Source organism: Phaethon aethereus (genome assembly GCF_964289735.1).
Source record: "Phaethon aethereus genome assembly, chromosome: 15".
Lineage (NCBI taxonomy): Eukaryota > Metazoa > Chordata > Aves > Phaethontiformes > Phaethontidae > Phaethon > Phaethon aethereus.
The window spans coordinates 2,095,069-2,123,031 of NC_138591.1; the positions used below are offsets into that span (position 1 = coordinate 2,095,069).

Here is a 27,963-nt window from a genome sequence, read left to right on the forward strand (position 1 = left end):
TGCCTGTGCCGGGGCTTTGTCCTGGGCACGGGCCGGGCGAGTAGCAGAGTGCAGACGGGGAGTGGGTCCCACGCCCCGGGACGCTGCTGGCGGCCGGTCGGGCTGGGAAGGGTCCTGCAGCTGCTTCCCTTGTCCGGTGCTGAGGCTGGAGCTGTGGGAGTGTGGCAGCTCGGCGTGCCCACGCGTGCTCTGCGAGTGCCCGCACAAAGCCCCCGCGACCAAGGGAGAGGTTTTAAATCCTACGTAACAGAAAACAGAATTTCATTCTCCATTCGTTATTAAAAGAAACTCCCCAATAAATTGTCTTTTCTGACACCCAGAGCCCTGATCCCACCCGGACCCTGCAGGAACAGGTTCCCCCTCCATCCCCAGGCTCTGCACGGGACCACACCAGCACAGACTGGGAGAAATCCAGTGTAACCCAGTGGAAGAGCACCAGCAGGCACTGCTCTCCCCCTGTACCCAATTCCCCACCGCTCAGCTAGAAACCCCCAATAAAAAATCAATCCCCGCCCTAGAAATGCCATCGATGGGCCGCTCAGCGCTGCCCAGCGCAATTGGCTTATCGCCCTTCGAAGTAGATGCGAATAATTTTTCCGCTAAGTGTCATTATATTCCCTAAATCCCAGCGCTGGCCCTGCCGAGTCGCCCTCCACCCAGGGAGATTTGGCTCGCCGGCGAGGATTCGGCGCTGCTCAGCCGGGGAAGGTGCTCACCCACCTGCGGTCGCCGGGGATGGGCAGCGCCGGGGACGGCTCGGCACTTATCTGCTGCGGGGTGGGGATGTTGCTCTGAAAACAGGGTGTGACGGGGCAGTTTCTCAACAGTGTTTTGTAAAGCTGCTTTTTCTCCTCGTTTGGGTTTTTTTTTTTTTTTTCCTTTCTAAAGGGTCACTTTGAACTTTGGGGCAAATGAGTTAAAACCTCTGGTTTGGTGATTTCTGCACTTCTGATGGAGACAAAGGTCCTCCCAGTTGGTGAAAAACCTTCACGCTTCAGGGGTACATTTTATACGGCAACTGAGGTGCAGAACAGACGAGTCCTCGGCGATGGGCTCAGCACCCTGTTCTTTTTGCCTTGGCCATGGGCAACCCCCTTTCCTTTTTCGCAGCTTTTCTCCCAGTAATTTCTGATCCCGCTCTGAATGCTGTCCAGTGGGTGCCGTGAAGGAGACAAAAAAAATGAAAAAGGAAGCAAAGATTTTCCAAGGCTGCGTGATGAAAACCCGGAGGAGCCTGATGCCGCGAGGCAGCAAACGCGTTACCTGCGCGTTTATCCCGGGAAAAGGGAAGGGCGAGGGCCGTCGGCAGCGGGCGGCCGGGCTGCCCGCCTGGCTACACCACCCGCTCGGCCGCGCCGGGGGGTACCAGCCTTCGCAAAGGGTCCCCGGAGCTGCCGGCGCAGCGCTGAGCCGCGTTTGCCATCCCCCGGTGCCCCCGGCCGGTGTCCCCGTCCCCCACCGAGCAACCGGTCCTGCGGCACCAGGGCTTGGTCAACGCCTGCGGGTGTTTCTGGTTTCTATTTTGGAAGAGTTTGCTGTAAAAATAGCTCTTGGTGGAGGGGTAAAATTACAGAAACTCGTTTGCTATGAGGCTGCTGGTGGGACGCGGCCTTGCCGCGGGCTTGCCGGCCAGAGGTGGCTGGAGGGGGAGGACCGGGGCACCTCAGGGCCCCTTTGCAGGTCACCGCGTCCACCGTGTCCCCACGGACCTTAAAACTGGCCCTGAAACAACCTCAGGAGGAGCAGGCACAGGAGCATCCCGTGCCGGGAAGCATCTGCCGAAGCCCCTTCCCGCAGGCGCCTGGGCGGGCTCGCGGTGGGCACTGCTGCTGCCGGAGGCGGGGGAGCTCCGACCATCGCCCCGTGCCGGGCGGGCGGGCAGCGCTCCTTCCTCTTCACCAGCTGCTTCTCGCCCTCGCCAGGTTTATAACCTTAAAAATCTCAAACCCGAAGGTTGCAAATGACTCCTTTGGGTCCTCGTTCACTGTTCCAGCTGCTCCAACCCAAGGAATGACCCTTGCTGTACAAGAGTTATATGGAAATCAGGTGTGGCGGCGGCTTTCCCCGGGCATCCCCTCAACACCGGCAGCCCCAGGGCTGCTCCCCCGTCTCCCTGCCGGGGAGAGCTGCGGTGTTTCAAAATCAGGAGTTTTTCTTCCACCTCTGCCTTTGGGTTTGGGACAATCCCAGGCGCTGGGGTGGGCAGTGGGCAGGGACAGGCAGGGACAGGCAGGGGAAGGACCAGGGCAGCGGCATCTGCCCCAGCCACCTCGGGCATCCTTCGTCATCTGTGTCAGAGTTCCTAAATCCGGGAGGGCTTTAGGGTAGATAATCCCGGTGGTTTCGGCCAGGGGGAATTCAGCAGGGCGAGGATGAGCGCCCGCGCTCGCACAACAGGTCGGCCGGCTCGGAGCCCTGCGGCCAGTCCCGCCGTGCCGGTCCGGGCTCATTCCTGGAAGCCCCCGGCACGGCACCGGCCCCGCTGCAGGACGCGCCGGCCCATGCGGCGCGGCGTGGATTGAGACCAGAGAGTGAACTGCAGGGTATATTGGCAATGGTTTACTACGGTAACGTGCAGCAAGAAATAAGGGTTCCTGCAAGCTGTACAGAATGTCACGAGACACACGCCCGGTCACAACCCCCCGCTCCGAATGCACCAGTGGATTCACACGCGATGCAGCAAACGGCCCCGTGGCAGCGATGGCAGAGAGGAGGAGCAGGCCTGGACGCGGCGCGGGAGGGCAGCCGGGAAAGGGCGCCTGGAAAACACCTCTCTGCAGGGTAAGGAAAATATATATTTATCTCTGGTTGCTGCAACGTCGGGCAAAAGTGCAACGCACAAAGGCCGACGGGTAGCGCAGGGACCAGGGGCTCGTCAAGCCAGGCGGTGGGGCGAGTGATGGATGCCAGCCCCCCAGCCGTGGCGGTCCATCACCGTCCCCTTGTGCGCGGGCACCGGCGTGTCCCTGCGTACCGCCGCCAGCCCTGCGGCCAAGGGCAGCCTCGTCCCAGCCATGTGGCTGCAGGACGTGTCCCCCGTTGCGCAGCGGGGCCCGCTCCCGCGCCGCGGCCCATGGGAAGGGAATGCTGCGTCCCCTCATCGATGCTGCAGACCTCACCCGTGACTTTTCAGGGCCTCCTGCACACGTCACCCATGTTCATTCTTTGGCAAACAGGTTCATGGCATTAATTTATAGCTTTGGGACCCGCCTGTGGCTGCCTCTCCCCTTCCTGGCCGCACCTGGCAGATGGGACAGGCAGGGATGGGGCCTGGGGGGAAGGAGACGGATCTTCTGCTCCTCCAAACCCCCCGAGCCCTCTGCCCCAGCTCACGAGCCCGAGGTGCCCGGGGCTGGTGCCCGCAGAGCCGTGAGCCGTGCAGCAGTCCCCGTCCTGCAGCAGAAGGCAGCACTTCATGCCAAGCCACGAAAGCAAGGTGACGGCCGCCTCCCTCCCCAGCCATGCCCGCAGCACGGTGAGCTTGCACCCACCAGCACCCGTGACGCAAGGGACGGATGACGCAATACCCCGCGGGGTTTCGGTACCTCCTTCGGTATCTCCTCTCAGCGAGGAGAGGGCTGTGCTGTTTTCTTCCCCCTCGGGGCAGGAATACGAGTTGCCATGAAACCACCGTCAGGTGCGTTTTAAAGGGGACAGGGCTTGTGGGGCGACGAGAACGCTGGGCGCGTGGTGATGTGGCGGCTCGGTGCCGAATACTGCGGGGATCGGTGCTCTGTATGCAAGGGGCTGCAGCCATCCCTGTCCCTCCCAGCCCACGCCAGCTGCCCTGCTCTCTTCATTTTCTAAACGCCCACTACGGGCTGCAGAGGACGAGCAGGGTGGGAAGGAGAGGGCGAAGCAAGGGCATTTCTGGAGAGGCTCCTCTCTCCATCTCGCAAAGCTGAGCGCCAGCGTGAGACGAGCTCCTTCCCGCTCTCCGCATCAGTCCTCAGCCTTTCTTTTGGCTTCGACCATTTCCCCGGCTGCTCTCGCTGCTCCAGAGCCCTCCCAAACCGCCCAGCTGAAGGACCCGCCTGCGGCACCCGCCGGTGCGGACACCTGCGTGGCAACCTGCCGGCGCAGAGCCACCTGACGGGACAAAAACGTGATACTTATTCCCCTTCATTTGGGTAAAGCAGAAAGGGGCTTGTGCCTTCTGACCTCTCTCCTCTCAGCAGGGCTTACATCCACACCCAGGATAAAAGCGGGCGCTCAGAAAAGGCAATGCTAGTAGAAGGAATGATAAGATCCATTAAAAAAGCTTTGGGCTGCTGGCTATTCTGACCACAGAAGTACTAAGAATACACGCATTTCCGAGACCATCCGTATTCCAGAACCGCTAAAAGACTAGATTCTTCTCATAGAAATTTGAAAAAAAGTATAAAAGCCATTTGCATCAACTCACCTTCAAAAAACATTTTAAAAAAACTACCAGTGAGCTGGGGCAGGAAGGAAAGCGCGTGGGCAGGGACGGGCAGGCAGCGCGTCCTTGGGGGCAGGCAGGGACCTCTCCTGCGCCCGTCGCACCGCCCAGCTCGGCAGGCAAAACACCCAGGGCCGCCCCGGGACTAGGGGGGCTGTCGGTGCCCCCTGGGCTGCACTTCAGCCTCCTCATCTCCCACCTCCCTCGCAACGTGCGTGCCAGTGAGCGCAGCAGCCCGGAGCGAAGGGATTGGGAATGGGGGACACGGACACCGAAGCTGCATCCTGAATGTTCTCCTCTCCCTTTGCTGGGCTGCATTGTAGCATCCCAGCACTGAGGGCTTGCAGATACGTCCACCGCGCTCGTGGCAAAGGCAGTGTCGGTGCTGCCCCGGCTGTGCCTGAGCCCTGGGACAGGGATGTAAAGCTTTGGGGTCACTCTAAGTTGGTACGTGACACACTGACTCTGCTGCTGAGGCCCAGAATTAGGAAAGGGGCATCCAGTGGCCAGATGGATGATGTGTACACTAAAAAATAAACCCATCCTATTCTCTGCTAAAATCTGTCTAATCCCAGCCCCAGAAGTGAAGGAAGCCACGGCATACAGAAAGTGCAGATGTGGAGTCAGCGCTGGGCTCTGCAGAGACCCACTGGGACGAAAATGGAGCATTGGGCTGGAAATGCAGAGACGTGGTTTGTGCTCACTCCAAAGCCCACTCGGCCAACCACTGCTTGCACTGGGCTCGCTGCTCCTCCGTCTCCGGGCTTTTGGCTTCCTTCAGTGCCTCCTCCCCTCCGCCACCAAGCACAGCTTCCTGGCTCTCCTCCTCTTCCCCCTTCTGCATTATCTGGTCCTTCAGCTCTTGGATGGTCTCATCCAGCCGGTGAGTGACATGGTGGGGCACCCAGTTGCTGTCCATTGTGGGGACAAAGGGGTCGGGCGCGCAGACCTCGATGAGCTCCTTGCCGGTGGGGATGCGCAGGTAGTAGGCATGGAGCATCATCCTATAGGGGCTGCTGTCCTTCCTGTGGCTGTACGTGAAGTCCCCCACGATGGGGTGGCCAAGGGCGCTGCAGTGAACGCGGAGCTGATGAGTCCGCCCTAGGGGGAGAGCGGGAACGGAGGAATCAGGGACACAGGTTATCCCTGAATCCCTCCTCCAGGGCACAGTGGTGCGAGGTGACAACATCTGTCCCCCCAGTCTGAGAACCCCAGTCCACCGCGAGCTGAGTGCGGCTCTTGGCTCTGCTCAGCCCTTTCTTGGCTTTGTTTTTCACTATGCCACCATGCTGCAACCAAACACAGGTCCTGCTGCAGCACCTCCGCTGCCTCTGTCCGTCCAGCCTCAGCAGCCCCCGTGCCCGCGCCGCCCCGGCCCCGAGCTCCCACCTGTCAGCGGCTGCAGCAGCACTTTGGTTACGGGGTCTCCGCTGTAGGAACCGTGCTCGAGCACGATCAACTCCGACTGACAAGGCTTGGGATTTTCACAGCCTGCAACGAGACCCAGAGGGGGGTCAGCTCCCCCCCAGCGTGGCCCAGGCGGTCCAGGCAGCGCAGGTGGGGCACAGGAGCTGCTCACCCGCCGTCCCGTCGATGCACATCATGTGGGTCATGCCCTCGGTGGTGTTCTTCCCTATGGCGTAGCGGATCGTCATTCGGCTCTGGCTGACGTGGCCCCTGACCTACAGGGCACAAAGCCAGTTTGTGAACCGAGCCCTGGCACCTGCTCCTTGCCGACGCCGGGACGACAAGAAGCAGAGGCCAAGCTGCAATTCTGCAAACTCAGAAGATATGTCCAGAAGCGGGACCTGGCAGGGTGGCCTTACCAGGGCGAGATAGGCTTTGGTCACCAGACGGTCTTTAAAACACTTGTAGGCGCTTCCTGCCGCCGCTTTGTTGAGTGCGACACACAGGGCCCCGCTGGTGGAGAAGTCGAGCTGGTGGCAGAACCTGGGGAGGAGACAGGAGGCAGAGGAGCATCCCCAGGTGCTCGGGCAGCGTCCCCAGCCGAGGCCGGCTCGGAGGCAGGTCCCCGGTCCCTGGCCGCTCACCTGAAGCCGTAGTAGGTGTCGGGGTCGGCCAGCTCGGGGAAGCGGTACTTGAGCTGGCTCTGCAGGGTCAGCGTCTCGTACCACATCTTGCTGTCGATGCGGATGTCCCAGTGCTTGTTGACCACGATGAAGTCGGAGCTCTGGTACAGGATGGACAGGTTGTCGATGGTGCCCGGCTCCATGGCCAGCGCCCTGCGGGGAGTGTGAGGGGGAATCAGGGTGAGCGGGGGCGGCGGGAAGAGCCTCCGGCCTCTGCACCCCCGGGGATGGCCACAGCACCCCAGGGGAGCGAAGGGACCCCGCGAGCGTAGGCAGGGAGCAGGGCCCGGGGGTGGGGTATCCCCACCGGGGCTGGAGATGTACCGGTGCTGCGGCGGTACCGGGGTCACACCGTACAGGTCCCGCGGTGACACCGATGTCACAGCGCACAGCCTTTACCGGTGTCCCACAGCGGTACTGGCGCTGTGCCTGTGCCGATGCGGCAGCAGCGCCGTACCAGTGCCACGCCGCACAGGTCCTGCGGCCCTCCCGCTGTCCCACCCCGCAGCTCTGCCATCGTCCCGGTGCCACGCGTGGAGGCGCCATCCCCATCCCGGTGCCACGCGTGGAGGCCCCGCAGCCGCACGGTGCCGGGCCCATCCAGCCCGACGGCGAGGCCCGGCCTCCCCCTGCTCCCACCACCCGCCAGCCCCGCTCCCACCGCCCCGCCCGTTGCCAGCCGGGCCGGGCCGCGATCTCGGAGCCCCGCAGGGGACACGCACGGCGAAGGGGACCCCGGACAAGGCAGAGGGGACCCGGGACACGGTGGAGAGGACACGCAGAACAGGGGGGACCCTGGACACCGCCCCGTCCCCGTCCCGCCGGGCCGACCTGCAAGCGCCGTCCCCGGGCCGGGCCGGGCCGGGCCGGGCAGCGAGCGGCTACATTGTACCCAGCGGCGGCGCCGGGCCCGGGCCTCGCGTCGCGTCCAATCAGCGCCGCCGCTACCGCGTCTAGCCGCGCGTCGTGTCCAATCAGCGCCGGCGCCGCTTCCGGCCGGCGCGCCGCGTCCAATCAGCGGCGTCTCGGCTGCGGCGCGGCGGCCGGAAGCGCGGGGCGGGCGGGCGAGCGAGGGACGCGGAGCGTGGTGCCGGCGCGGCCCATGGCGGACCCCGAGGAGGGCCCCGAGGACGGCTTCTACCAGCGCTTCGCGGCCGAGCTGGAGGTGCTGGCCGAGCTGGGAGGTGGGCTCTGCTGGGGCGCCGTGCCCAGTACCGGCGGCGGTGGCGGAAGGAAGGAGGGAGCGGGCAGGAGCCGGACTTTGCGCGGCCGGGCGCGGAGCCGCGTGCGCCCGTCCCACCGTGTGTCCCCTCCGGTGACCGGCGCCGTCGCGTAACGCCTCTTGCAGATGACCCATTCCCACCCGCTGGCCCCAAAATCTCCCAGTTCCGGGGCAGGAAGCAGCCACCAGAGGAGCTCGACTCCCCCGGGGACCCCGTCGGGGGCAGCGGCCCGGGGGGCAGCAACCCCAGGAAGAGGGACCGGGACTGCGTCGCATCCGGCTCCCCGCCACCGCCCGCAGCCCGCAGTAGGTTTGGCCCAAGCCAGGTCTGCAGCCCTGATGAGTCCCCTGGTGCTGCTGATCACCGTCAGCCATGCTTCTCCTCTTCTTCCTGCCCTGATGTCTCTCACAGCCCCGAAACTGAAGCGGCAGCGCCTGGAAGCTGTTAAGAAGCTCAGCTTTGGTGCAGATGATGAGTTGGCTCCTGATGTCCTCCAGGATGCTGGCCCGGAGGTGCCTTCTGCTCTCCAGACTGACAGGTTGACCACCTTGAGCCCCACTTTTAGCAGGGGCAAGGGAAACCCCCACCTTTGGTGGGGTTCAAGGGCCCTTTTCCCTCGCCCCTGCTAAAGGAACCTGGCACTCGCCAGCTTGGACCTCCTGGAGATGAGCGGCATGGTCCCGCTGCAGACCACGCCACCCTCCGAGAAGAAGCGGGTACTCAAGCGGCCACCCATCCTGGAGGACTACATCAACGTGACATCCACGGAAGGCACCAGGGTCTTCATGGTCGTGAGGGATGATCCCTCCAGGACAGGGGTGGAAGTAAGGAGGGATCTGAAGGCTGAGCTTGCTTCTCTGTGACCTCCATGCCGTTCAGGAGGGGATCTTTTGATGAAGCATGAAATGTTTGTGCTGAGCATCTGTGTGAACATTGGTATGTGTCCTCTGGTCCTCGTAGCTCCCGGATTGCCTGGGCTGGAATGCACGCAGACCGCTCCGCTTGCTAGGGGTGCCTTTCTCCTACCTGAAGGAACAAGTGGATGAAGAGGTATCACATCTTACAACGACCTTCCCATCTTCCCCTGCCACCCCTGGATAGCCACAGCACTGGCTCCCAAATCCCTGCTCCCTGCAGCCGCGGGTTAGCGGGGCGTCTCTGACCCCCGTCTCACCCTCTTTGTGCTCAAGCGTCGAAGGTGTGTTCTGGAGGCGTCGCAGCAGCTGACAGAGATAATAAACAGGTGAGATGCTGGGATGAAATCCCACTCCTATCCCTGCCACGCTGTTGGATGCGGCTCCTGAGATGCTTCACTGGGGTCCAAGCTTTGGGGACCTGTGAGCAGAGGAGCCTCTTTGCCCTCAGCATCCCCATCTTGGGAAGGCTGAGTGTGATTCCCAGCCCTCCCCTGACTCCCTGGGTGGTTTGGGGCAAGTTAATTCTTTCTTGCAGTTGCCTCGAGAGCGAGACCAGCACTGAGAGCCTGGAGCCCAGCGGGGAAGCGGAGCCAGCAGACGAGGAGGAGTCTGTGCTGCATTGCCTCTGGGTGGACAAGTTCACTCCTCGGCGCTACATGGAGCTGCTCAGTGATGATGTGAGGTGCTAGAATAAGTGGGGGCTTGGGGTTCGGGTGGATTTACCACTTCCGTAACTCTTTCTTGATGCTGTGGGATCCAGGTTTTGTGGTGCTGCCTTTGATCACGGGGCTTTCGGAGGCGCTGGTGGGGGAGCTTTGTCCGTGCTAGCCCTGCCCAGGGGCAGTCCGGGTGATCGGGGCAGGGGTTTCAGCTGTAGGCTGTGGACCTTGTGACAAAAGAGAGTATGAAAGTTGACCAAAATAAGATGGAAAAGTTTGGGTAGGCTTTAGCCAGGAATTGTTGGCTGTTTTGATTTTTTTTCTTTTAATATTAGAAGTTTTGTAGGGATTGGAAATTATGGAAGAGGCTGAGAAGCGCTGGGTTGAGCTGAGACAGACGAGGGATAACAGGGATGGGGCTGTTGTGACTTGTCCTGGGCTGCCCTGTGGGATGGTGGCCGAGCCGGGAGGGGAAGCTGCGCTCCCGTGCTGTCCCAGAGAGATGCCAGGGGAAACCCGAGCAGCCTCTCCCCAGACGTGTTGTGCGCCCGAGGTGTGGGCAGACACGCTCTGCGTTGCCTCTCCGGGCTCGGCTCCTTCCTCGGCAGGCCACGCTGGTTTTTAAGCCATGAAGGCTTAAAAAGCTTTAAGCCAAGAGGCCTTTCTCTGTCCCTGGCCGGATCCTTCCGAGGTTTGATGGGATTTGCTTGCTTTCTTGCCCGACGCGCAGTACACGAACCGCTGCCTTCTGAAGTGGCTCAAGCTCTGGGACACGGTGGTGTTCGGGAAGGAGAAAGCTGTGAAGAAGGCCAAGCCCAGCACTGAAGCTCATCCTCCATTCAGCCAGCCCAAGGAACAGCAGAATAAGTGGAAAACGAAGGTCCAGCTCACAGAGGAGATTCTGGAGGCTGAGCTGGACCAGCACAAGAGACCCAAATACAAGGTGAGCAGGACAGGACGCTGCTGCAGTGGGTCTCCTCTCCTATCCCCCTCATCCTGCCGCCGAGGTGAGAAGCAGGGTCTTCCCTTTCTCTTCTCTTCCACTACAGATCTAGGAGAAACTGGATTCCTTGTTTCTTCTTAGCCAATATGGGGTTTTCTCATTTCTTCTGTTTCATCTTGGGTAACGTGGTGACAAGGGGAGGGGAACAGACTTCCTACAGCCAGATTAATGGGCCGGTTGAGGAAAGACGTGCCCTTTTTAAGCCAGAGGTTGCTCTTGACTTTGTTAGCAGCAGATGTGACGTGCCTTTGCACTAGTTTCTGCATCTGGAAAAGAGCAATGATGCTCCAATGCTAAAGGGAGCAGAGATAACATACCCAGGCCAGCTTACCAGCTTCAGCCTGCCCAGTGAGAGGATGTAAAAATGGGGAAAAATAGATACGCACAGCATTGCTTCTTGGGAGTGTAATTCTGGGGGGATTTTGTTCAGCCTTTTCTATCTGTTGCCCTGCAAATTTAAACATATGCATGAGAGCGGCTGCCGGGATGACTCCGTCACCTCTGAGGCGTTCTGTTATATTCTCCCTCCAGTGACTTTCCCTTTTCCCTGTGTGTACGCAAACCAGTGCAGCAGCGACCAAGGGCTGAAGCAGACGGGGGTGGAGGCTGCAGAACCTGGCATGGCAGCCTTGGTCGGTGCTGGAGGAAGCCCTGCCTCGCTGCCTGCCGGGCTGACGTGACCTCTCTGCCGCAGGTAGCCCTGCTCTGTGGCCCACCCGGCTTGGGAAAGACCACGCTGGCCCACGTCATCGCGAAGCACGCGGGGTACAACGCCGTCGAGATGAACGCCAGGTGAGTCTGCGCTGGCTGCCCAGCCATGCCCTGCCCCAGAAGCTGCCGGCGGCGGTGCCGTGCCGGCGGCGGTGCCGTGCCGCAGCAGCCTGGCACCGGCTTCTCTTGCAGCGACGACCGCAGCCCTGAGGTTTTCAAAACCCGCATCGAAGCTGCCACCCAGATGAAATCTGTGCTGGGCGCCAACGAGAAGCCCAACTGCCTGATCATCGATGAGATAGACGGCGCGCCTGCGGTAAGCCCAGCCTGGGTCTGGCCACCTTCTGCATTAACTGCTTGGTTATTGCCCTCTTAGCAGCTTGTCCCCTGCTCTGTTTCAGGAGCAGTTTCTTGCCTCTGAACAGCAGCAATTCATCCCTTCTGTCCTTGATTTTTTTTTTTTTCCCAAGGCATCTATCAACGTGCTGCTAAACATCATCCACCGAAAGGATGCGGAGGGCGAGGCAACAGCCGGCACGGGCCGGAGGCGTCGGCGCGAGGGCGGACTGCTGCTCAGGCCCATCATCTGCATCTGCAACGACCAGTTAGTATCGCCTGCGTATCTGGGGAGGGATGGAGAGCCGAGACCCCTGCCCCAAGCGAGGAGGCGCCTGCTGTTGCTTCCAGCCAAAGCCTTCCTGCTCCGAGTCATGTGTCGTCAGACCTCCGGCTTAGAAGTACTTTATGAAAAGTAAAACTACAACATGCTCAGCTTTCCTGAAATCCCCCAGGTTTTGTATCTGCTGGGGTGACTTGTAGCTAGATGTGAGCGTACGGTTGCGTTGGTGCATGCCCAAGTGTGCAGTGGTGTCCAGGCAGCTGCTGAATAGCCCGTCTCTATTTGAGATTTCTTCCTCTAATAGCTGGATTCCTTCCTCTGCCTGGGTTGCTCAGAGACCCCTGTGCTTCCCTTTGCCAGGTACGTCCCTGCCCTGCGGCCGCTGCGGCAGCAATCCTTCCTGCTGAACTTCCCTCGGACGGCGCCGTCCCGGCTCGCCCAGCGGCTCTGCGAGGTGCGGCGCGGCCCAGGGCTCCTCTCGCCCCCCCGGCCGGCGGGCCCTCCCTGCTGACCCCCCTCTCCTGCAGATCGCCCTGCGGCAGGGCATGCGGGCGGACACGGGCGCGCTGCTGGCGCTGTGCGAGAAGACGGAGAATGACATCCGCTCCTGCATAAACACGCTGCAGGTACGGGTGTCGCCGGGAGGGCTCTGGGGGACGCGGGCTTGCTGTGGCTCTTGGCTTGTTCTGGGCTCAGGTGGGGATGGAGGGGAAAAAACTGTGTCCCAGGCAGATCCCTAAAATGCCCGCCCTGTCCCCTGTGTTATTTTTAACCGCGATTCGCCTACAGTGGGAGGAAGAGCGAGGTGCCTCTGTCTCTGGCTTGCCCCAGCCCCAGTGAGCTGTTGTGGGCATCCCCTCGCTCCCCGCGATGCCCGTGTTCCCCCAGCCCCTCGCTCGTGTTGCAGTTCCTGCACGGCCGAGGCCAAAAGGAGCTGAGCGTGCAGATGGTGCAGACCATGAAGATCGGCTTGAAGGACCAAAACAAGGGGCTCTTCTCCATCTGGCAGGAGATCTTCCAGCTCCCAAAGGTCCAGAGGTAAAAGGGGGGATTTATTAGGTCTGCTGTCTTCTTGGGGCATGCTGCATTGTGGTATCCCAAGACCTGCAGCAGAGAAACCGGAAAGGTCTTGAGGAGCTGGTCTGCCCTGCAGCAGACCTGGCTTCGTCAGCACATTTGTGTGTCCAGATGCTCTTTAGCCGCTCCCTGTAGTGCCCAATATTTGGGCATTGGTGTGGCCTTCATTCCTGTTTGCAAGGGTCCAAATATTCCTTGCTGGTCCGCTCGGTGCCAGGGCACCCTCAGCTCTTCCCTTTGGGCTCCCCCCAGGCACAGGATAGGAATGGACCCCGCTTTGCCAACCCAGCTCCTGGTGGGTGATGAGGACCTGTCGCACCTCGGGGGGACGGCTGGCTTCAACGCGTCCTCCCACCGCTTCCACCACATCCTGCACCTCGCCATCTCCTCGGGGGAGCAGGAGAAGCTGGCCCAGGTAGAGCAGCCAGCGCCGGGGGGAAGAACGGGTCCCTTCCTCTGCTGTGCCGGCCAGAGCCAGGGCGGCTCCTGATCCGGGGGGTTGTGGCTGGTGGGTGCCTCGGGAAATCCCTCCCTGCAGTAGGATTGTGCTAATTTTGGGTGGAGTGTTGGGGTGCTGCACTGGAGCTGGGCTCAGTGGGATGCTCTGACGGGACTGTCCGCCCGGCCTCGAGCCGTCTGTAATCCTGCGTCCCCTTCCAGGGTCTGTACGACAATTTCCTGAACATGAAGCTGCGGGACTCCAGTTTTGGCTCGGTGTGCTTGGCCCTGGAGTGGCTGGGCTTCTCCGACCTGCTGAGCCGGGCTGTCCTGCACGGGCAGAGCTTCCAGCTGCTGCGATACCTGCCCTTCCTGCCTGTGGCTTTCCACCTGCTCTTCGCAGCCACCAGCATCCCCCGGCTCGCTTATCCCAGCAGCCAACATGAGGCAAGTACTGGGGAGGGCTTGGTGGCAGCGTGGTTCCAGCTCTGTCACCCACGGGGACATCTGCGGATGCAGCCGCGGCTGAGCCGTCCCTGCCCTCTCTGCCCAGGCCCTGGCCAAGCTGAACCACATGCAGAACCTCGTCGCGTCCATGGTGTCGGGGATAACGCCCGGCGCCCGCAGCCGCGCGGGACAGCAGTCTCTCATCTTGGAGGTGCTGTGTCTGCTGCTGGACATCATCGTCCCGAAGCTGCGACCGGTGAGCGCCCACCGGGCCCCTCTCGCTGCGGTGGCAGGAGTCCTGCCCGGGTGACGTGTCCTCTCTGCAAACCCCCCCCGAGGCCTGGGACATGTCCCCTGCGCTGCATCGGCCAGGCTGAGCCACCCCAGTCCTCTGTCCCAAATTCGTGGTCAGTTTGAGGTTGCAGCTGATGCAGAAGCCGGGGCTGCAGCACTGAGATACCCGACTGCTGGGTGTGCAGGGTGCTGTCCTGCACCTCCTGGACCCCTGCCCCCGGGGGGTGGCTTGGCCTGAGCAGGGATTTGGGGGCTGCTGCGGTCTCCATCCAGCACTGGTTCGCCTGCACGTGCGGTTGCGTTGGGTGCATTTACCCTTCGGGCCATCAGAGAGGTCTGTCCCTGCTCTGTGAAGTACAGAATATAATAAAGTACAGAATATAGTAAAAAAAAAATAAGAAACTAAACTAGATCTGAACCTCGTGGGTATTAACTGTCCTGTCTCACACAGAGACAAACCTCATGCTTCAGGTTATTTTTATGTGTAGAAGTCGCTGTGGATTAGTGATGCTCTCCTCCCCAGGTGAACACGCAGCTCTACAGCCCGAAGGAGAAGCAGCAGCTGGCAGACCTCATCAGCACCATGCTGGCCTACAACCTCACCTACCACCAGGAGCGCTTGCCCGAGGGCCAGTACGTCTACAAGCTTGACCCGTAAGTCCCAAGGGTGGGGAGGAGGCGTAGGGCTCCAAAATAGCAGCAGAGAGTTCACGAAGGAGTTTGAGCATCGTGGCGTCGAGTTGGTTTCATGCAGCCAGAGGTTTCTCTGGCGATGGCAGCTGGGTTGGTGTGAGCTGCCCGGCGCCGCGACGGCTGCAGGGAGCCCACTTTCTCCGAGGGCGGCTCTGCTGGGTTTATCTGCTTTTTTGCCTTGTTTTTTCCGAGGAGGAGCCCAGGAGCCTGAAGTGGGGCTGGTTTTGCTTTAATGGGGTTGAAGGAGAGGAAGCCAGCCGCCTTTTGCCTCTTACCAGAGACGGCAAAGGAGGGGCCGAAGCTGCTGGGGGCAGCAGGTCCTCCTGGGCATCTTGCATGCAGGAGGTGACTGCAGGAGTGCTCGTAGCCACGGTTGGAGCCCGTTATCCGAGGCAGACTTGTGCCTCGCCGGGAAAAACCAAGAGGAAGAGGAAGGAAAAAGCCGGGCAGTGTTGCCCCTCCTTGCAAAGCGAGACGCTCTCCAAGGACTTCTGCTGTGAGCTTTCTGTAGGGCCTTTAAATGCCGAGGACGTGTCCAGGGCTGGTTTCAGGTAGCGACAGGGCGGTCGGGACTGGAATCCCAAGTTTTTTTTGCAGGTTCTCACAATAACGATGACTAACGCAGCATCTCCCCTCCGTGCGTTGCCGCTTGCCCGGCCAGGGCAGAGCGTGGGGTCACAGCGCGGCACGGCCGGCACGTGCCAAGGCCGGAGCTACGGCCGGTGCCTCCCGCCGCGGTGCAGCAGAGCTACACGAGCCTGGAGACGTTTTTGTCGTCAAAAAGCTTGCGGAGGGGCTGCTTAGTGTGTCGTGAGCGATGTTCCCGTACGCTTGCCTGGCCCTGGCTCGTGCTGGGTGGGAGCTTGTGGGTGCGGCATCAGGATGAGAGAATGAGCGAGCTCTCTTGGTTTTAAGTGCTGAATTTGTGTATTAATAGCTGCGAGACTTGAATCTCACCGTGCTTTAAGTACATACGAGAGCCGTAAACGCTCTCGAGGCTTCGGTGAAGTAATACAGACCCGACCACAGCGAGGAGCGATGCTAATGTCTTCCTGGTGCAAAGTTAATTACAAAAATAAGCCTCTGTTAAATCGAACAGCTGTATCTAATTACAGCGAAGTGCTTTATTTATTTATTTATTTATTTTTCCCCTGTGGGAGCCGCAGGGAGCCGTCCTCCTCTGCCCTCCCCATGTCGGCTGTGCCACCGAAACGTGGCCGTGGGGAAACCACAGGACCTTGGGAGCCGCGTGGAACAAGCAGGCGCGTTGCTTTGCTTCACTTCGCTTCTCTTGCGAGGTCTGAGCCCATTTCCAGCGGTGATGGGGACTGCAGGGGTGTCGCGTCCCAGTGGCACCTGTGAGTTGTGTCCCAGCGTCTCTCTGGCAAACAAAACCTGTGTTTTCTCTTTAAAACTTAAAATTGTAGATTTGACAGCTAATTTGTAAGTGAGCGCAATGCCATCTGATATATGACTTTGTTCCCTTTATTTTCAGGGGAATAATATTGAATGTGAATAAAGCATGAAATACTTAGAGCTGGCAGGGGCACCGGCCCAGCTGGCTCACCGGTGCTGGGGCTGCGCCTGGGCTTCCGCTGCTCTGAAACAGGCCTAACTCCAGCTCCGGTGCACCAACGCCGTCAAGAATAAAATTGCTCTGATTAGCCAAAATTACTGTTCATGGCCGTATCTTAATTAAACGTCTCCCCGCGGGCACATCAAGGTTCACGCAAAGGGTCGTGGTGCCGCTCGTGCCCAAGCTGTGATGCGACTGTGGCTTTTTCAGGGCAATCTGTTCGGCACAGACGCTCCTGCAATTCCTTCTTCTTGCATTAAAACCGAGATTAAAAAGCATGTAATCCCTCCTGAGTTCCCATTCAGCTGAGATGCCCTGCAGCACCCCGGCTCCGCACGGCCGGCTGGGCATCTTCCAGCGCTGCCGTCGCACGCACAGACTGGGAGAGGGCAGCAATGGGGAAACTGAGGCACGGTGGCCAGGATCACACCGAGAGGCTGGGGGGACGGGGTTGGGAGGCCGGTGGGTCTCTCTGTGCCCGTGTCAGGCTGCAGTTGGCATAAACGCTTTTCTATTTTCAGTATTGATCATTTTCTCTGCTTCCTCCTCTCCACGGTACAGGAACGTGGAGGACGTCTGCCGGTTCCCGGACCTCCCGGCTCGCAGGCAGCTGACCTACCAGGCCAAGCAGCTCATCGCCAGGGAGATCGAGCTGGAGAAGATGAGGAGGACGGAGGCTTTGCTGCAGGCGCGAAACCTGGGCGAGGTAGGGAGGGTGGGCAATGTCCTGTGGTTTCGGCGGGGTGGTGGGTCCGTCGATGGAGGTAAAGTCCTTAGGGCCGCTGTGGGGACCTGGTGTTTCCAAAGCAGCCGGTGGCTTTCGCTCTGCCAAGGGAAATCCAGGATTAACCCCCCGCCAAGTCGCAGCCGTCTGCCTCCACATCTGCCTCCGGGCAGCACATCCGCGCTGGGGTGACGAGCCTGAAGGGCTCATCTTTTTGCAGGAATTCTGGAAAGAAACGCTCGCTGTGAGTTAAAGCTTTAAACCCTTCAACTCTCTGACGAGGGTTGCGATAAGATGGGAATTTTAGTTTGGCTGACTGCGATTTGTACGTGTCTGGGGGGGAGCTGACCTGCTGTCTCCTGCCTGCACGTTCCCTTGCTGCTTCACTTCCATCCTCCCAGAGGCCCCGAAGCCCCCGGCAGGAGCAGAGTTACTCGGCCCACTGCCGAAATCCTCCGCAGAGCAGCGGGCAGGAGGCAGGAGAAGGTGGAAACGGGCAAACGTGGAGGCTGAGAACGCCTCGGGTGTAGCTGGTGCCTGCCCTGCTCTGGTGCCGCAGGGATAATTAATCCCGGAGAGCCCCTTCTTGCAAGGCCTTTCTCGGGGGATGCGCGGGGCAAAGAGATGCTGCAAAAACATCTCTGAAGGCTCCTTGTTTATGCGGTGCCAACCAGGGAAAGGGACTGCAAACGCGCATGTGTCCGAAGCGCTGCCGAGGCTAATCCCACGTGCTGCTGCGGGACGGAAAATGATGAAAAAATACTTGCCAAGTCATTTGGATATTGCAGTCAAACCCGGCAGCAAATGGAGAGGGTGTGCGGGACGGGTGACGAGGCAGTGCCCTGCCCTCGGGCTGCGCATCGCCTGGAGGGGATGCCCAAACCGTGAGCTCAGCCGGCCCCGAGGGGACCCTCGCTCAGGGCTCTCCTCCCCGCAGGAGCCCGGGATCGGCCTCGGCGAGGCGGGGGAGCGAGCGGACGCGGGGCCGGCGCTGCCCCCCAACCACCAGAAGCGCCTGGAGCACATGGTCCGGCGCGCGGCCGTGGAGGACAAGGTGAGGGGCTGCAGTTTCTCCCTGATTTCCCACCAGCGTGTGGCTTGGCTGCTAGCCGCTGGCCGTCTCCAGTGGTAGTTACTTATATATTTTTCGTACAGTTTCTTTTAATATAGTTTGGCACCACGTGTCCCGAAATTGCATCGCTGGGTTTACAGCGTGGGGGTGAATTAGATCTGGGTGTCACTTACGGCCATGTTCCACGAAGCTTTCAGGGGTGGGGAAGGAAGGAGATGCGAATGGGTTAAAATAGCTGAATTCTGGCTCAGTGGAAGGTGCGGGGCTGGGGGGAGAGCTCAGCATCCCGGTAGCGGCCAAGGGGAGCACGAGGTGGTCCCCTGCCGCCACCCCTCTCCACGGGCTCAGCTTCGAGACCTTGGCCATCCATAAAACCCCGCTTTAGCATGATAAACCTTAAAGTTTGTCTTTCCCACCCCATTTTGAATGCGGTTGGCATTTTCCTCAGGCCACTGGCCCTTTCTGCGGGATTTGCATCTGGCTCCTGCTCGGCGGCTTCGTCCTGCGCCGGGCGCTGGCAGGGGGAAGGGGCCGGGGCAGCCCTGAGCGTGGGGTGACGGCCCCACGCAAGAGCCCCAGCGAGGGGCTCCTTGGGCGCTGTCTGGGGCTGACTGAGCTTAAAATGGGGCAGAGCTGAGTGGGGTCGCGGGGGCTGTACCTTGCACGGAGAGAAACTCATCTTGCTCTTGGCTGTCTCTGCGCCGACAGAGTCGCACTCACCTTCTGCTTTTTGCTTTTCGCAGCCTGAGACCGACTTTTTTGGGCGGCCGCTTCGGCGGCAGCAGGCAGCGGTGGCCCCGGGTAGGTGGCAGAGGGACGGGGTGGCCACGGGTGCTGCCGGGGGTCCCTGCGCTCGCGGTGCCTGGACCCCGCACAGGTGCCCGAACAGGGGCAGCTCCCCGCCCTCCCCGTGCAGTCTGAAGGTTAAGAGTTTCTGCAAGTTTCTGGCATCGATCTTCCCCTCCCCGCAGCCCCTCAGGCCTCGAGGGAAGAGTCGATGGAGAGCCAGATGGGAAAGGCCGTGGGGAAGAGCGACGTCTGGTTCCGGTTTAACGAAGGGGTTTCCAACGCCGTCAGGAGGAATATCTACATCAAGGACCTGCTCTAGCGGGGCAGAGAGGAAGCCCAGGAAGTTACGTACGTGGAACTGAAGGGATAAGTTGACTTGGCTTTCTAACCCATGGATGGGGGGGGCGTGTGTGTGATCCTGGTTTGGTTTTTTTTTTAGTACCAACTTGTTTTGTGTAAAAAAAAAAAAAAGTATCTATTAAAAAAATCATGAGGTATTGTTCTGTTTATTTCATTTATAAACCCTTAGCTGTCGTATTTTGCCTGTTTTGCTGCAAAATTAGATCCCACAATCCACAAAAGAATATTTAAAATCATTGAAAAGGTTTTATAAAAAAGTTTTCTTCCTTTACCAGTTCAAAGACCTCCCTGCTTGCCAGCCACCGTGGCAGAGGCGAGTGGAAGTCTGCAAGTGGAAACTGCAGCCTGACCCCAGAGAAACCTTTGCTGCGCGTGTGCCCCCGCGCTGCCCACCCCCCGTGCTTTCCCTGTCCCCTCCGGTATAAAAAAAGAAACACTTTGACTCCTAAAAATAATCAGACAAGATGAGGGCAGGGTTTTTTTTCAGGTAGTCGTATGGGGAAGCTAGCTAATAAAAAAGTGTACATCCAGCGGAGGGGAGCGAGGGGCGGCGGAGCCCGCGCGGGCTCAGAGGATGCTGCATTTGCCTTTCTCCACCCAGGGGTTGTTTTTCATCAGCTCCGGGTTCAGGAACGGGTCTTCTGGAACGCCGTCCTCGATCCACTTGACAAACCTGCGGCGAGGGGAGCAGAGGGGTGGGCACAGGGCCCGTCCCCAGCGGGTTTGCGTTCACGTACCCGGCCAGCGCCGGCCGGGCGCACCCTGCGCCGGAGCGCGAGCCGCGCCAGCGCCCGAGCCCCCGTGCACCCGCCTGGGTTTCGGGGGGGGGAGCTGAGCACCCCGTGAGTTTAAGAAAAACCTTTTGTCCCCCACCTCTGTGGCCACCCGTGTGCTGTCAGCGTGGGGACAGCCTTCCTCTTGTGTTTTAAAACTTACTTGCTAAAATTGCTCTTTTTCTGTCCCCCGCTTCTGAGAGGCCAGCGAGCAACGGGGCCGCGGGCTGGGTTAACTGGTGGGGTGTCCTGAGACCCTCTCCCGCGAGGAGGAGTGAGGTGCAAACCAGGGAGGGCGATACCTTTCCATGACTTTGTTTCACAGGTTTAGTTCTTTTGAGCTCTGCGGGGTGGGGGGCTGCGGTTTCTGCTGCTGGGGCTTGGAGGACTTGAAGAACCATTAAGGGGAACAAAAAAACCTCTAAACCCGCCTTGTTTCGGGAGCCCCTGGTGATTTGAAGGGGGACGCTGGTGCGAGCCGTGGGGTGGAGAAGAGCCGGACCCCTCTCGCGGGGGCACGGGGACGGGAGGGGAGGGTGGGCACCCACTCACTCGGGTATTGTCTTGGAGGACATCTCCCGCTTGTAGGCCAGCTGGTACTTCAGGCTTTCCACCTCCTTCTTCCACTGCGGGAGGTCCCACTCGTCCATGGCGGCAGCCGGGGGCTCTGCCGGGCTGAAAATGAGGACGTGGTGCCGCACCCCACGGCCGCATCCTGCGCTGCCCCCTCCAGCCCTGCATCCCCCCACGGGGGTCCCCCAGGATGGGGACAGCACCTTGCCCTGCTCTGGGGGAGGTTGCCAACCCCATGGTGGAGCGGCCCGGGGCTCCTGGAGCTTTCGGGGTTGTTTCGTAAGGCAGAGGCTGCACTTACCTGCGGGGCCCGATGCCAGCCCGGCACGGGGTGGGCGCGCGGTGCTACCCTCTTGTAGCCGCGCTGTGCCCATGAGCACATGCAAAACGCAAGGACCTGGTCCGATCTGACTGCAGTTTGGGTGCGGTATTGCTTGGGATGGAGAGCAGCAAATAGCATCCGGAGGCTATTTGGGGAGCGGGGGGCATCTATCCTTCTCCTGCCTGGCTGCGGCCCCGAGCAGGGGCCAGGAAGGATTTTGAGCTTCCGCATGGCCGTGTGCACAGCCCTGGAAATGGCTCACACGGGCCATCGCCTCTGATTCGGGGAGCAAGGCAAGCCACCACGTACCCCCTGCCCCCGCCGCCATGCAGCAGTGCCCGTGGGTGCCAGCCCACGGTGGGGATGTGCACGATGGGGAAACTGAGGCACGGCAGCTGATGGGGCACAAGCACTGGCCACAGTTGCACGAGACCTCCTGCGAGCACCTGGCTCCCCGTGCCACCCCAGGAAGCAGTGGCACAAGAGGACCTCCCCCTGCCCTGCCGTGACCCCAGACCCTCCGTCACGCAGAGGCACCCAGCAGCGGGGCTGAACCCCAGGGACACCCACGCGCCCCATCCCGCACCCCAGGCTAGGCCGCCGGCGCAGGGGCGGGCAAGGGCTGGGGTGCTGCGCGCCGGGGCACGAAACGCAGCCGCACGCCGGCACGGCTCAGATCCAGCCGTGCACGGGCACAGCTCGGCAGCGGCACCGGCTGCCCCAGGGCGGCCGCTCCGCAGAGCATCCCCCGGAAAACAGCCGGGCGTGCGAGGAGGGCGCGCACCCAGAGCCCGGCGGCCCCCGGCACCCGTGCTCCGGCCTCCCCGGGGCTCCCGGTCCCTGCCGGCGGCTCTCCCGGAGGCAGACGGGGACCAGCATCCCCATCCCTGCTCCAGCCATCCCGGCAGCATCCCAGCTCCGTGGCCGAGCCTTCCACCTACCTCGGCTGGGAAAGATGTTAGTGGGGAGCGGGGGCCGCGTCCGTCCCCGCCGGCTCGCCGAGCCGCCCTGGCCTTGCCCGCGCTGCTCCCACGAGCGCTTCCCCTCGCTGTTGGCGAGCCCAAATCCTCTGTGTAATCTATTAATGCACGGCCGGTCCAGCTGCCTCCGACGCGGCAGGAGCCGGATAATGGGAGCGTCCTCCCCCCGCCGCTCCCGGGGGATTTGGCTCTGCTGAACGTGAGCGCCCGGGATGGAGGCAGCGTCCCGGTACCGAAACGGGGTTACCCAGACCTCCCCCATAGCACCAAGGGACAGAAGGGACCCAAGGAGTCGGGGTAACGTGTAGCGGGACACAGCGGCACCCCAGAGATGCCCTGGTCCTGCCCGCATCCCTGCCCGCATCCCTGCCCAAGCCAGCCCTGCCATGGTTTTCCCCCAGCTGCTCCCATGGTGCTGCCCCTGGGTTTTGTGTTTCTTCCCGATTCCCTGGTGCTGGCGGAGCCGGGGGCAGGGAGAGGCAGGGGGGCACCTGGGGAGAAGTTTGTTAAAAAAAGGGGAAAAAAAAAAAAGAAAAAAGGATAAGTGCAAAAAGTGAGCAGTTGGAGACTAAACACATGTCGGGTGGAGGGGCAGGGTCAGCACAGGGGGAAAAAAGTGCAACATTAAAAAATAATAATGTGTGACTTACAGGGAGGGACAAAAGCCCCGTAACAGTTGTTAGCGGATTAAAAGTAACATCATTCATGGACGCAAAAGCAAAACCACAAAGAAGTGAAAAAAACCCCCACCCCTACCCTTCATTAAACAACTGATTAAAAAAAACCAACCCCTCAGGTAAACCTTGCTGCTCAAAAAAAACCAAAGCAAGGTTTCCACAAAGAAAAACTGCCCAAATCCTACCCCCGAGCCCCTCCTTCCCGCCCCTCCGCGCTGTCCAGGACCTGTGTCCCTATGGGCGGCACTTTGTCCTCTACAGCACGCCTGGGCTGGATTCGCCCGATTCCACCCCAAACCGCCCAGGCTGCATCGCCAAAGCCGGGTCACCCCGGGCGCTGGAGCCTTCCCGGAAACGGAGGTGAAATATATGGATATATATTTATGATATGATAGATGAATTATGTGTGCTTATATACGCACACATCTATATGCATACGTAATAAAACCCAGAGAGCTTGTGTATAGACACGTATGATTACACACACATATATATGCATATATATACACGGTACGTATGATGGTAGAACATACAGATTCATACGATACATATGTGTATATGTAGCTGTAAGACGTAATTTCTATCATATCATATTTATTATAGACCTTATAGGTATTGTATGCAATTTATTATATAAATATAATACATATACACACATATCGTACATGCACGCATACATGTATGTATGCATATATATATATATATATGAATGTATGTAGGATGCCTCTTCCAGTAGCCTTTGTAGCGTGAAACCACCGGAGCCATTTCCACCGAGCAGCTGGAACTGGCGAAGGAGAAGCCACGCCGGGCTCTGCGCCCAGAGCGCGCCGCGAGCAGGAGGGCGATGGGCGCGCGGGGCCGGCGCCGAGCCGGGCTCCCCTGCCAGCCCTCGGCCTCCCCGGCAGCCTGGTGGAGCCGCCGGCCCGTCGCCCTTCGGGAGAGGACGCCGGAGTCTGGGGCTCGGCCGGGGATCGACGGAGCTGCTCGGGGCCAGACCCTGAGCGCGCCGGAGCTGCAGCACGAGGGTTTTTTAACCCGAAGGAAATCATAACTACACTTTTTAACTGCAACACCAGCGCCGGGCTTTTCGTCGCTGCAAACAGCCGCGGGGCGCGGGGCTCCGCTGGGGCGGCTGCAGCTCAGGGCGCGCTCCCCGCGCGCCGAACGCCAGCGGCGCCCGTTAACGAGGTCAGCGATACCGAAGGCGGTTGCAGATTATGTGGCTGTTGACATCAATCGTAATCTCCCCACGCTGCCTCCAAACAGTTATGGGAAATCCTCGGCTTTAACGATAAAATGACACTGGAGACGGGTTATTGGATTTCCGTGGATTTTCGGATGGAATGGGATGTCAGCGAGGGCCGCGCAGGGCCGGGGCAGCGCCCAGCGAATTTCGGAGCCGCTATCGCCACCGGCCATAAGCCCCGGGGTCCATCAAGCTCGTCCCCCGCAGCAGGCAGCATCTGCCCGGCAGCGGCTCCCCCGGGGCGGGCCGGGAGCCTTTTCTTGGCCCAGCAGGCAGGACCGAGGCAAGGTCTGCCCAACCCTCCGGGGGCCCGGGACGGACCCGGCTGCAGCAGGCGGGTGAGCGGCAGCCCCCGGAGCGGCAGATTGCAGCGCCCACAGTAGCTACTCCCACCAGCTTTGTAGATTAAAGAATCACGAACTCCTGGAGTTTTACAATATTAATGATTGTCACCATCTGCTAATCTGGCAGCCGGCAACAAGCGGGTTTTTTTTGCTTTGCTTAGTCCAGTTATTAAAACTGAGTATTTTTGGCTTGCCAAAAATAGCTGTGCGATGACTTGCACCCCGCTGGTTCTCCCTGGCCCCGCGCTATGTAGGTGCGGCGCGGGAGTGGGGCCGAGGGGTCCAGCCCAGCGCCCAAGCAAGAGGGGTTGTCCGGGGTCAAGGGAACGCAGCAGCCAGGAGCCCCTGGCCCCCTGCAAAGCCCCCCCAGCGGCTAATGCCGGCTCTCTGGGAGAGTGTTTTAGATAACTGGGTTCGCTGGTATGCACACATGAGGGATAACCTCATTTAGCAGGTCAATTAGTGTCCTTGGTGGAAACCACACCAGCGCTCTCCCAGCCCGCCCGCAGACGAGGTTGGGAAGGGCAGTGCAGGCAGCGCGGCTGGGGGTGGCCCCGTGCCCCCCCCCAGGACGGCTGTGGCTATGGACTCGTGGTTGAGAGGGTAAAGCTGCCCCCTTCACCGTTGCTGTTCAGAGCCAGAAAGCTCTCAGCCTCGCTGCCCAAGCTCCTGGTGGGACGTGCGTCACTGTTCCCGCTGGAAGGGCAGCGCAGGTTTACTGGCAGCACTGGGGGGTGTGTGTGTTCATTTGTTCTTAAATATTATACCGAGAAACTCCCCCATCTGGCTTACAAAGGAGTAGTTTATGAGCAAAGTACTTCAGAAACCCTATCCCTAATCAATGGTAAGCGCACTTAGAACAGCCCTGCTGCCCCGCTGATGGCAGCCCCGGGCGAGGCTTTAGGAACACAAGACAATTTCACTATCTTCACACAAAATTTTATTTTTGATACAGGCACTTACTTGCAACTATTCTACTTATAGTTTGGCAGTATCAGCAGTACACTTGCTAAAGGAGCAGAGTTCAATATTCAGAGTACAATATTTGGATGAGACAGCTCTAGGTGCCCATGTTCTTCTCCAAAAGGTGCATCTGAATTTTTAATGAGCCCTTTATCTCAATTATACCTGGAGCAAAGCAGACAAGATCAGCCTTCAATTTACCTTTGGGGTTACACTAGTCATAGGCTCTGGGTATCAGAAAGGTATTTTCTGCTGTGGTTGACTGTAATGGCTATACCTGTCTAGCCAACCCATGCCCAAAGTCAAGTGCAGATCTTCAGAGAAAGTCTTTTTCCTCATTATATAATTATCTACAGCATAATCCTCATCATTCATTAAAATTCAGAAGTAGATAAATAATGAATAGATATGCTATTTACTTACAGTAAATAAGCAGTTCCTAGCCTTTCCTTTGTGATGGTAAATCCAGGCTTGGAAGGGTAACAAAACACCCGGCCCCTCTCCTCCTGTGCCCAGTCCTGCACAGGCCACCGCAGCGAACGGGGTGGCATTGAAGTCTACGACCCATCCAAGTCAGTCTGATAATAGGACTGACTTGGTTTTGAGAAGTGATGCAAAGCATGATGTAACACCCTGCTGTTTGCTTGCCGTGGGACTAACAAAAGGGGTTATTCTGGAGAGTTCAGAACAGGAGCCTTCAGGGCAGTCGGTTGCCCAGCCTCTCTGCGTTGCTGGGAGAGCAGCCAGAGAACATTACAGGCCCGACGGCAGCTGGAGAAAGGAAAGCTTCTACGCCAGGGCAAAGCAGAGAACACAGATACAGTGCCTAAGGTGAGTGTTTGCAGCCTCCTTCCCCCTCTTTCTTTCTCCCCCTCAGCCGTAACAGGAACAGGGACCTTCTACTACTCAGGTAGATGAGGTGAGAAAGCTCATACTATTAGGAACATGCAAAAAACACTTCTCTTGGAAACCAGGATGAAACACCTCAGCGCATCCTCAGGAGCACAGACCAGAACGAGACAGTGCATGGCCAGTCCTGCCGACAGGCAGCACAACCGGATTCCCCCATATCAGGAGACTTCACTGATCTCTGCGTGTCCTGCCTGAACTTGGACGGCGCGAGAAAAAGGTAAGGCAACTGTTTTAAAAAGAAAAAACACAACCAAAAAACAAACCACAAAAAATCCAACACAGAAGCGACAACGTAACGACAGAATTTCTACAGAGTTTTTTTTACTTAACATTGTGTCGATTTAGATCCATGTACAGTTTTGTGGAAAACTTGAATAATAGCATAGCTTACTTAGGATAACAAAAGCTGCAAAGGCCACTGAAAGCCTTAAATGTGCAAAATACAGTTCATCAGAGTTTTTCCCCGCTGCTGCCAAACCAATGCAGACAGGTATCACAGCAGGGCAAAGAAGAGTATAAGCCAGGCTAGAAATACTTCTCAACTTCTGAACTGTGGGGGTAGAAATAAACTCTTAAACTTACCACTATAATAGGGATTTGAGAAACCCAGAGAGCCATCAGCACCAGAAAATAAAAACAAAGCTCCACAACTGGAAAACCCTGAAAACTGGATTTTTTTTAATTTACAAACAAAACAAGCTATTTACTGCATTAGGCCTTCCTGAATCTGGTTTCTTGAAGCAAGTAAGAAAGCTTCAGTTAATGTCCTTTAGCCTCAAGAGTGGTTTATTTTTTATAATTATACACTAAACAAAAGAGGATGTGCAAACAGCATTTCAATGCATACTGCTGTACACCTGGGGACAGGCAACTTTCCTTTTTTAAACTTTGTCTCTCTCGGCAGTTGCTGTGCTGCAGACATCTCGCCCACAGCGCATCTGTGCGACACAACAGAAGTAAAGACCTGTGGTGCTTTCTATTTTGTCCGTGTTTCTCCCCTCATTCCCCCCTGGATCAGCATCTCCCTGTAGACTGTCTTTCTAGAAACTTAAGCCTGCTACCTCTTTAAACAACTGGACCTGCAAGAAAGGAAATTTCCAAAACACGTCTGCTGAAATACAGCCACCGTTCACCATCTTAACCTAGGATTTCGTTTTTGCATTTGTCTGAAGTCAGTTTTTAGCTGAACGTTTTTTGGAGATGACAACCAAAGCAGAACACAAGAGACTCCAGGAAGAGGTTTCTCAGATTAAGACAAATGGGAAAATATTCCTGAAGATTTTGCCAAATTACAGTTTTTCAAAAATGTTTATGAACTTCGAGACTTCATGATGAGCTGTGGTGCCAAGGGGCAGATGCCTTAATCCCTGGGCAGGATAATAAAAAAAAATTGGTTAATTATATTTTAGTAATTTGTTATTAAAATGTAATTTTTATAACAAGTTGACATTGATATATTTGACACATGATATATCAGTTATATATTTAAATATATAATTTGATAAGTGATATATTTGTCATTGATATGCTTTGTTGTTAAATTCCAAAATACAGAGATACTCACTGCATTGTGAAAGAAGTTGCAAAGATGCTTTGCCCACGGACACCTAAAAACCAGATACAGATTCTTAATCCACTTTCTCATAGGGACAGACCTACTCCCAGTTTCAGCCACTCCGAGTTTGGCATTACTCAAAGCTTTACAAGAAGGCTAATCCAACAATTCACTTCAACATCAAAATGGAGACGATTTTGGCATCAGATATACAGTAAAATAATTAAGACAAAGACAGACCATAAGAATCAGGATTTCATCAGATTTTCCTGGATCACTGCTAGAGCATACTCTAAAGCCTCACAGAGCAAAAGACACTTAATGGAACTGCATATTTGTTAGATACAAGCTTAGCTTATACACAACTGAGTGAAGTCAGGTGTTTTATTTTCTCTGCTACACACAGCAAAGGCTGGAGAAAAGAAACAGAAGCATTTCACAAAAGAAGGTCACCTTACACGTCCATGATTTCCACTTAAGACAGTTATTAAGAGGTGAATTCT

At 58.2% G+C, this 27,963-nt stretch overlaps 3 protein-coding genes across 4 annotated transcripts; 1 reads left to right on the forward strand and 2 right to left on the reverse strand.

Moving 5' to 3' along the window:
* Positions 1–5,123: 5,123 nt before the first annotated feature.
* RPUSD1 (RNA pseudouridine synthase domain containing 1) lies at positions 5,124–6,830 on the reverse strand (the record flags this gene model as incomplete). 2 transcript variants are annotated; one of them, XM_082006692.1, is made up of 5 exons in its annotated part: positions 5,124–5,524; positions 5,813–5,914; positions 6,003–6,105; positions 6,250–6,373; positions 6,475–6,830. In XM_082006692.1, 5 exons carry the CDS (start codon positions 6,654–6,656, stop codon positions 5,124–5,126), a joined length of 912 nt encoding a protein of 303 aa, XP_081862818.1. The 2 variants fall into 2 exon arrangements, with proteins under 2 accessions (XP_081862818.1, XP_081862817.1); XM_082006691.1 differs by having other exon boundaries at positions 6,523–6,656.
* A 785-nt stretch (positions 6,831–7,615) lies between these two features.
* On the forward strand, positions 7,616–19,627 carry CHTF18 (chromosome transmission fidelity factor 18; the record flags this gene model as incomplete). Its single annotated transcript, XM_082006810.1, has 22 exons — positions 7,616–7,697; positions 7,862–8,041; positions 8,148–8,274; positions 8,386–8,560; positions 8,697–8,786; positions 8,927–8,979; positions 9,189–9,330; positions 10,043–10,255; positions 11,010–11,107; positions 11,219–11,342; positions 11,497–11,630; positions 12,006–12,099; positions 12,173–12,271; positions 12,553–12,683; positions 12,975–13,137; positions 13,383–13,607; positions 13,714–13,863; positions 14,425–14,555; positions 16,732–16,876; positions 17,832–17,948; positions 18,710–18,767; positions 18,938–19,627. 22 exons carry the CDS (start codon positions 7,616–7,618, stop codon positions 19,072–19,074), a joined length of 2,868 nt encoding a protein of 955 aa, XP_081862936.1. The 3' UTR covers positions 19,075–19,627.
* Positions 19,628–19,682: 55 nt separating this feature from the next.
* Positions 19,683–20,538, reverse strand: GNG13 (G protein subunit gamma 13; the record flags this gene model as incomplete). Its single annotated transcript, XM_082006849.1, has 2 exons — positions 19,683–19,788; positions 20,441–20,538. 2 exons carry the CDS (start codon positions 20,536–20,538, stop codon positions 19,683–19,685), a joined length of 204 nt encoding a protein of 67 aa, XP_081862975.1.
* Between the last annotated feature and the right edge of the window lie 7,425 nt (positions 20,539–27,963).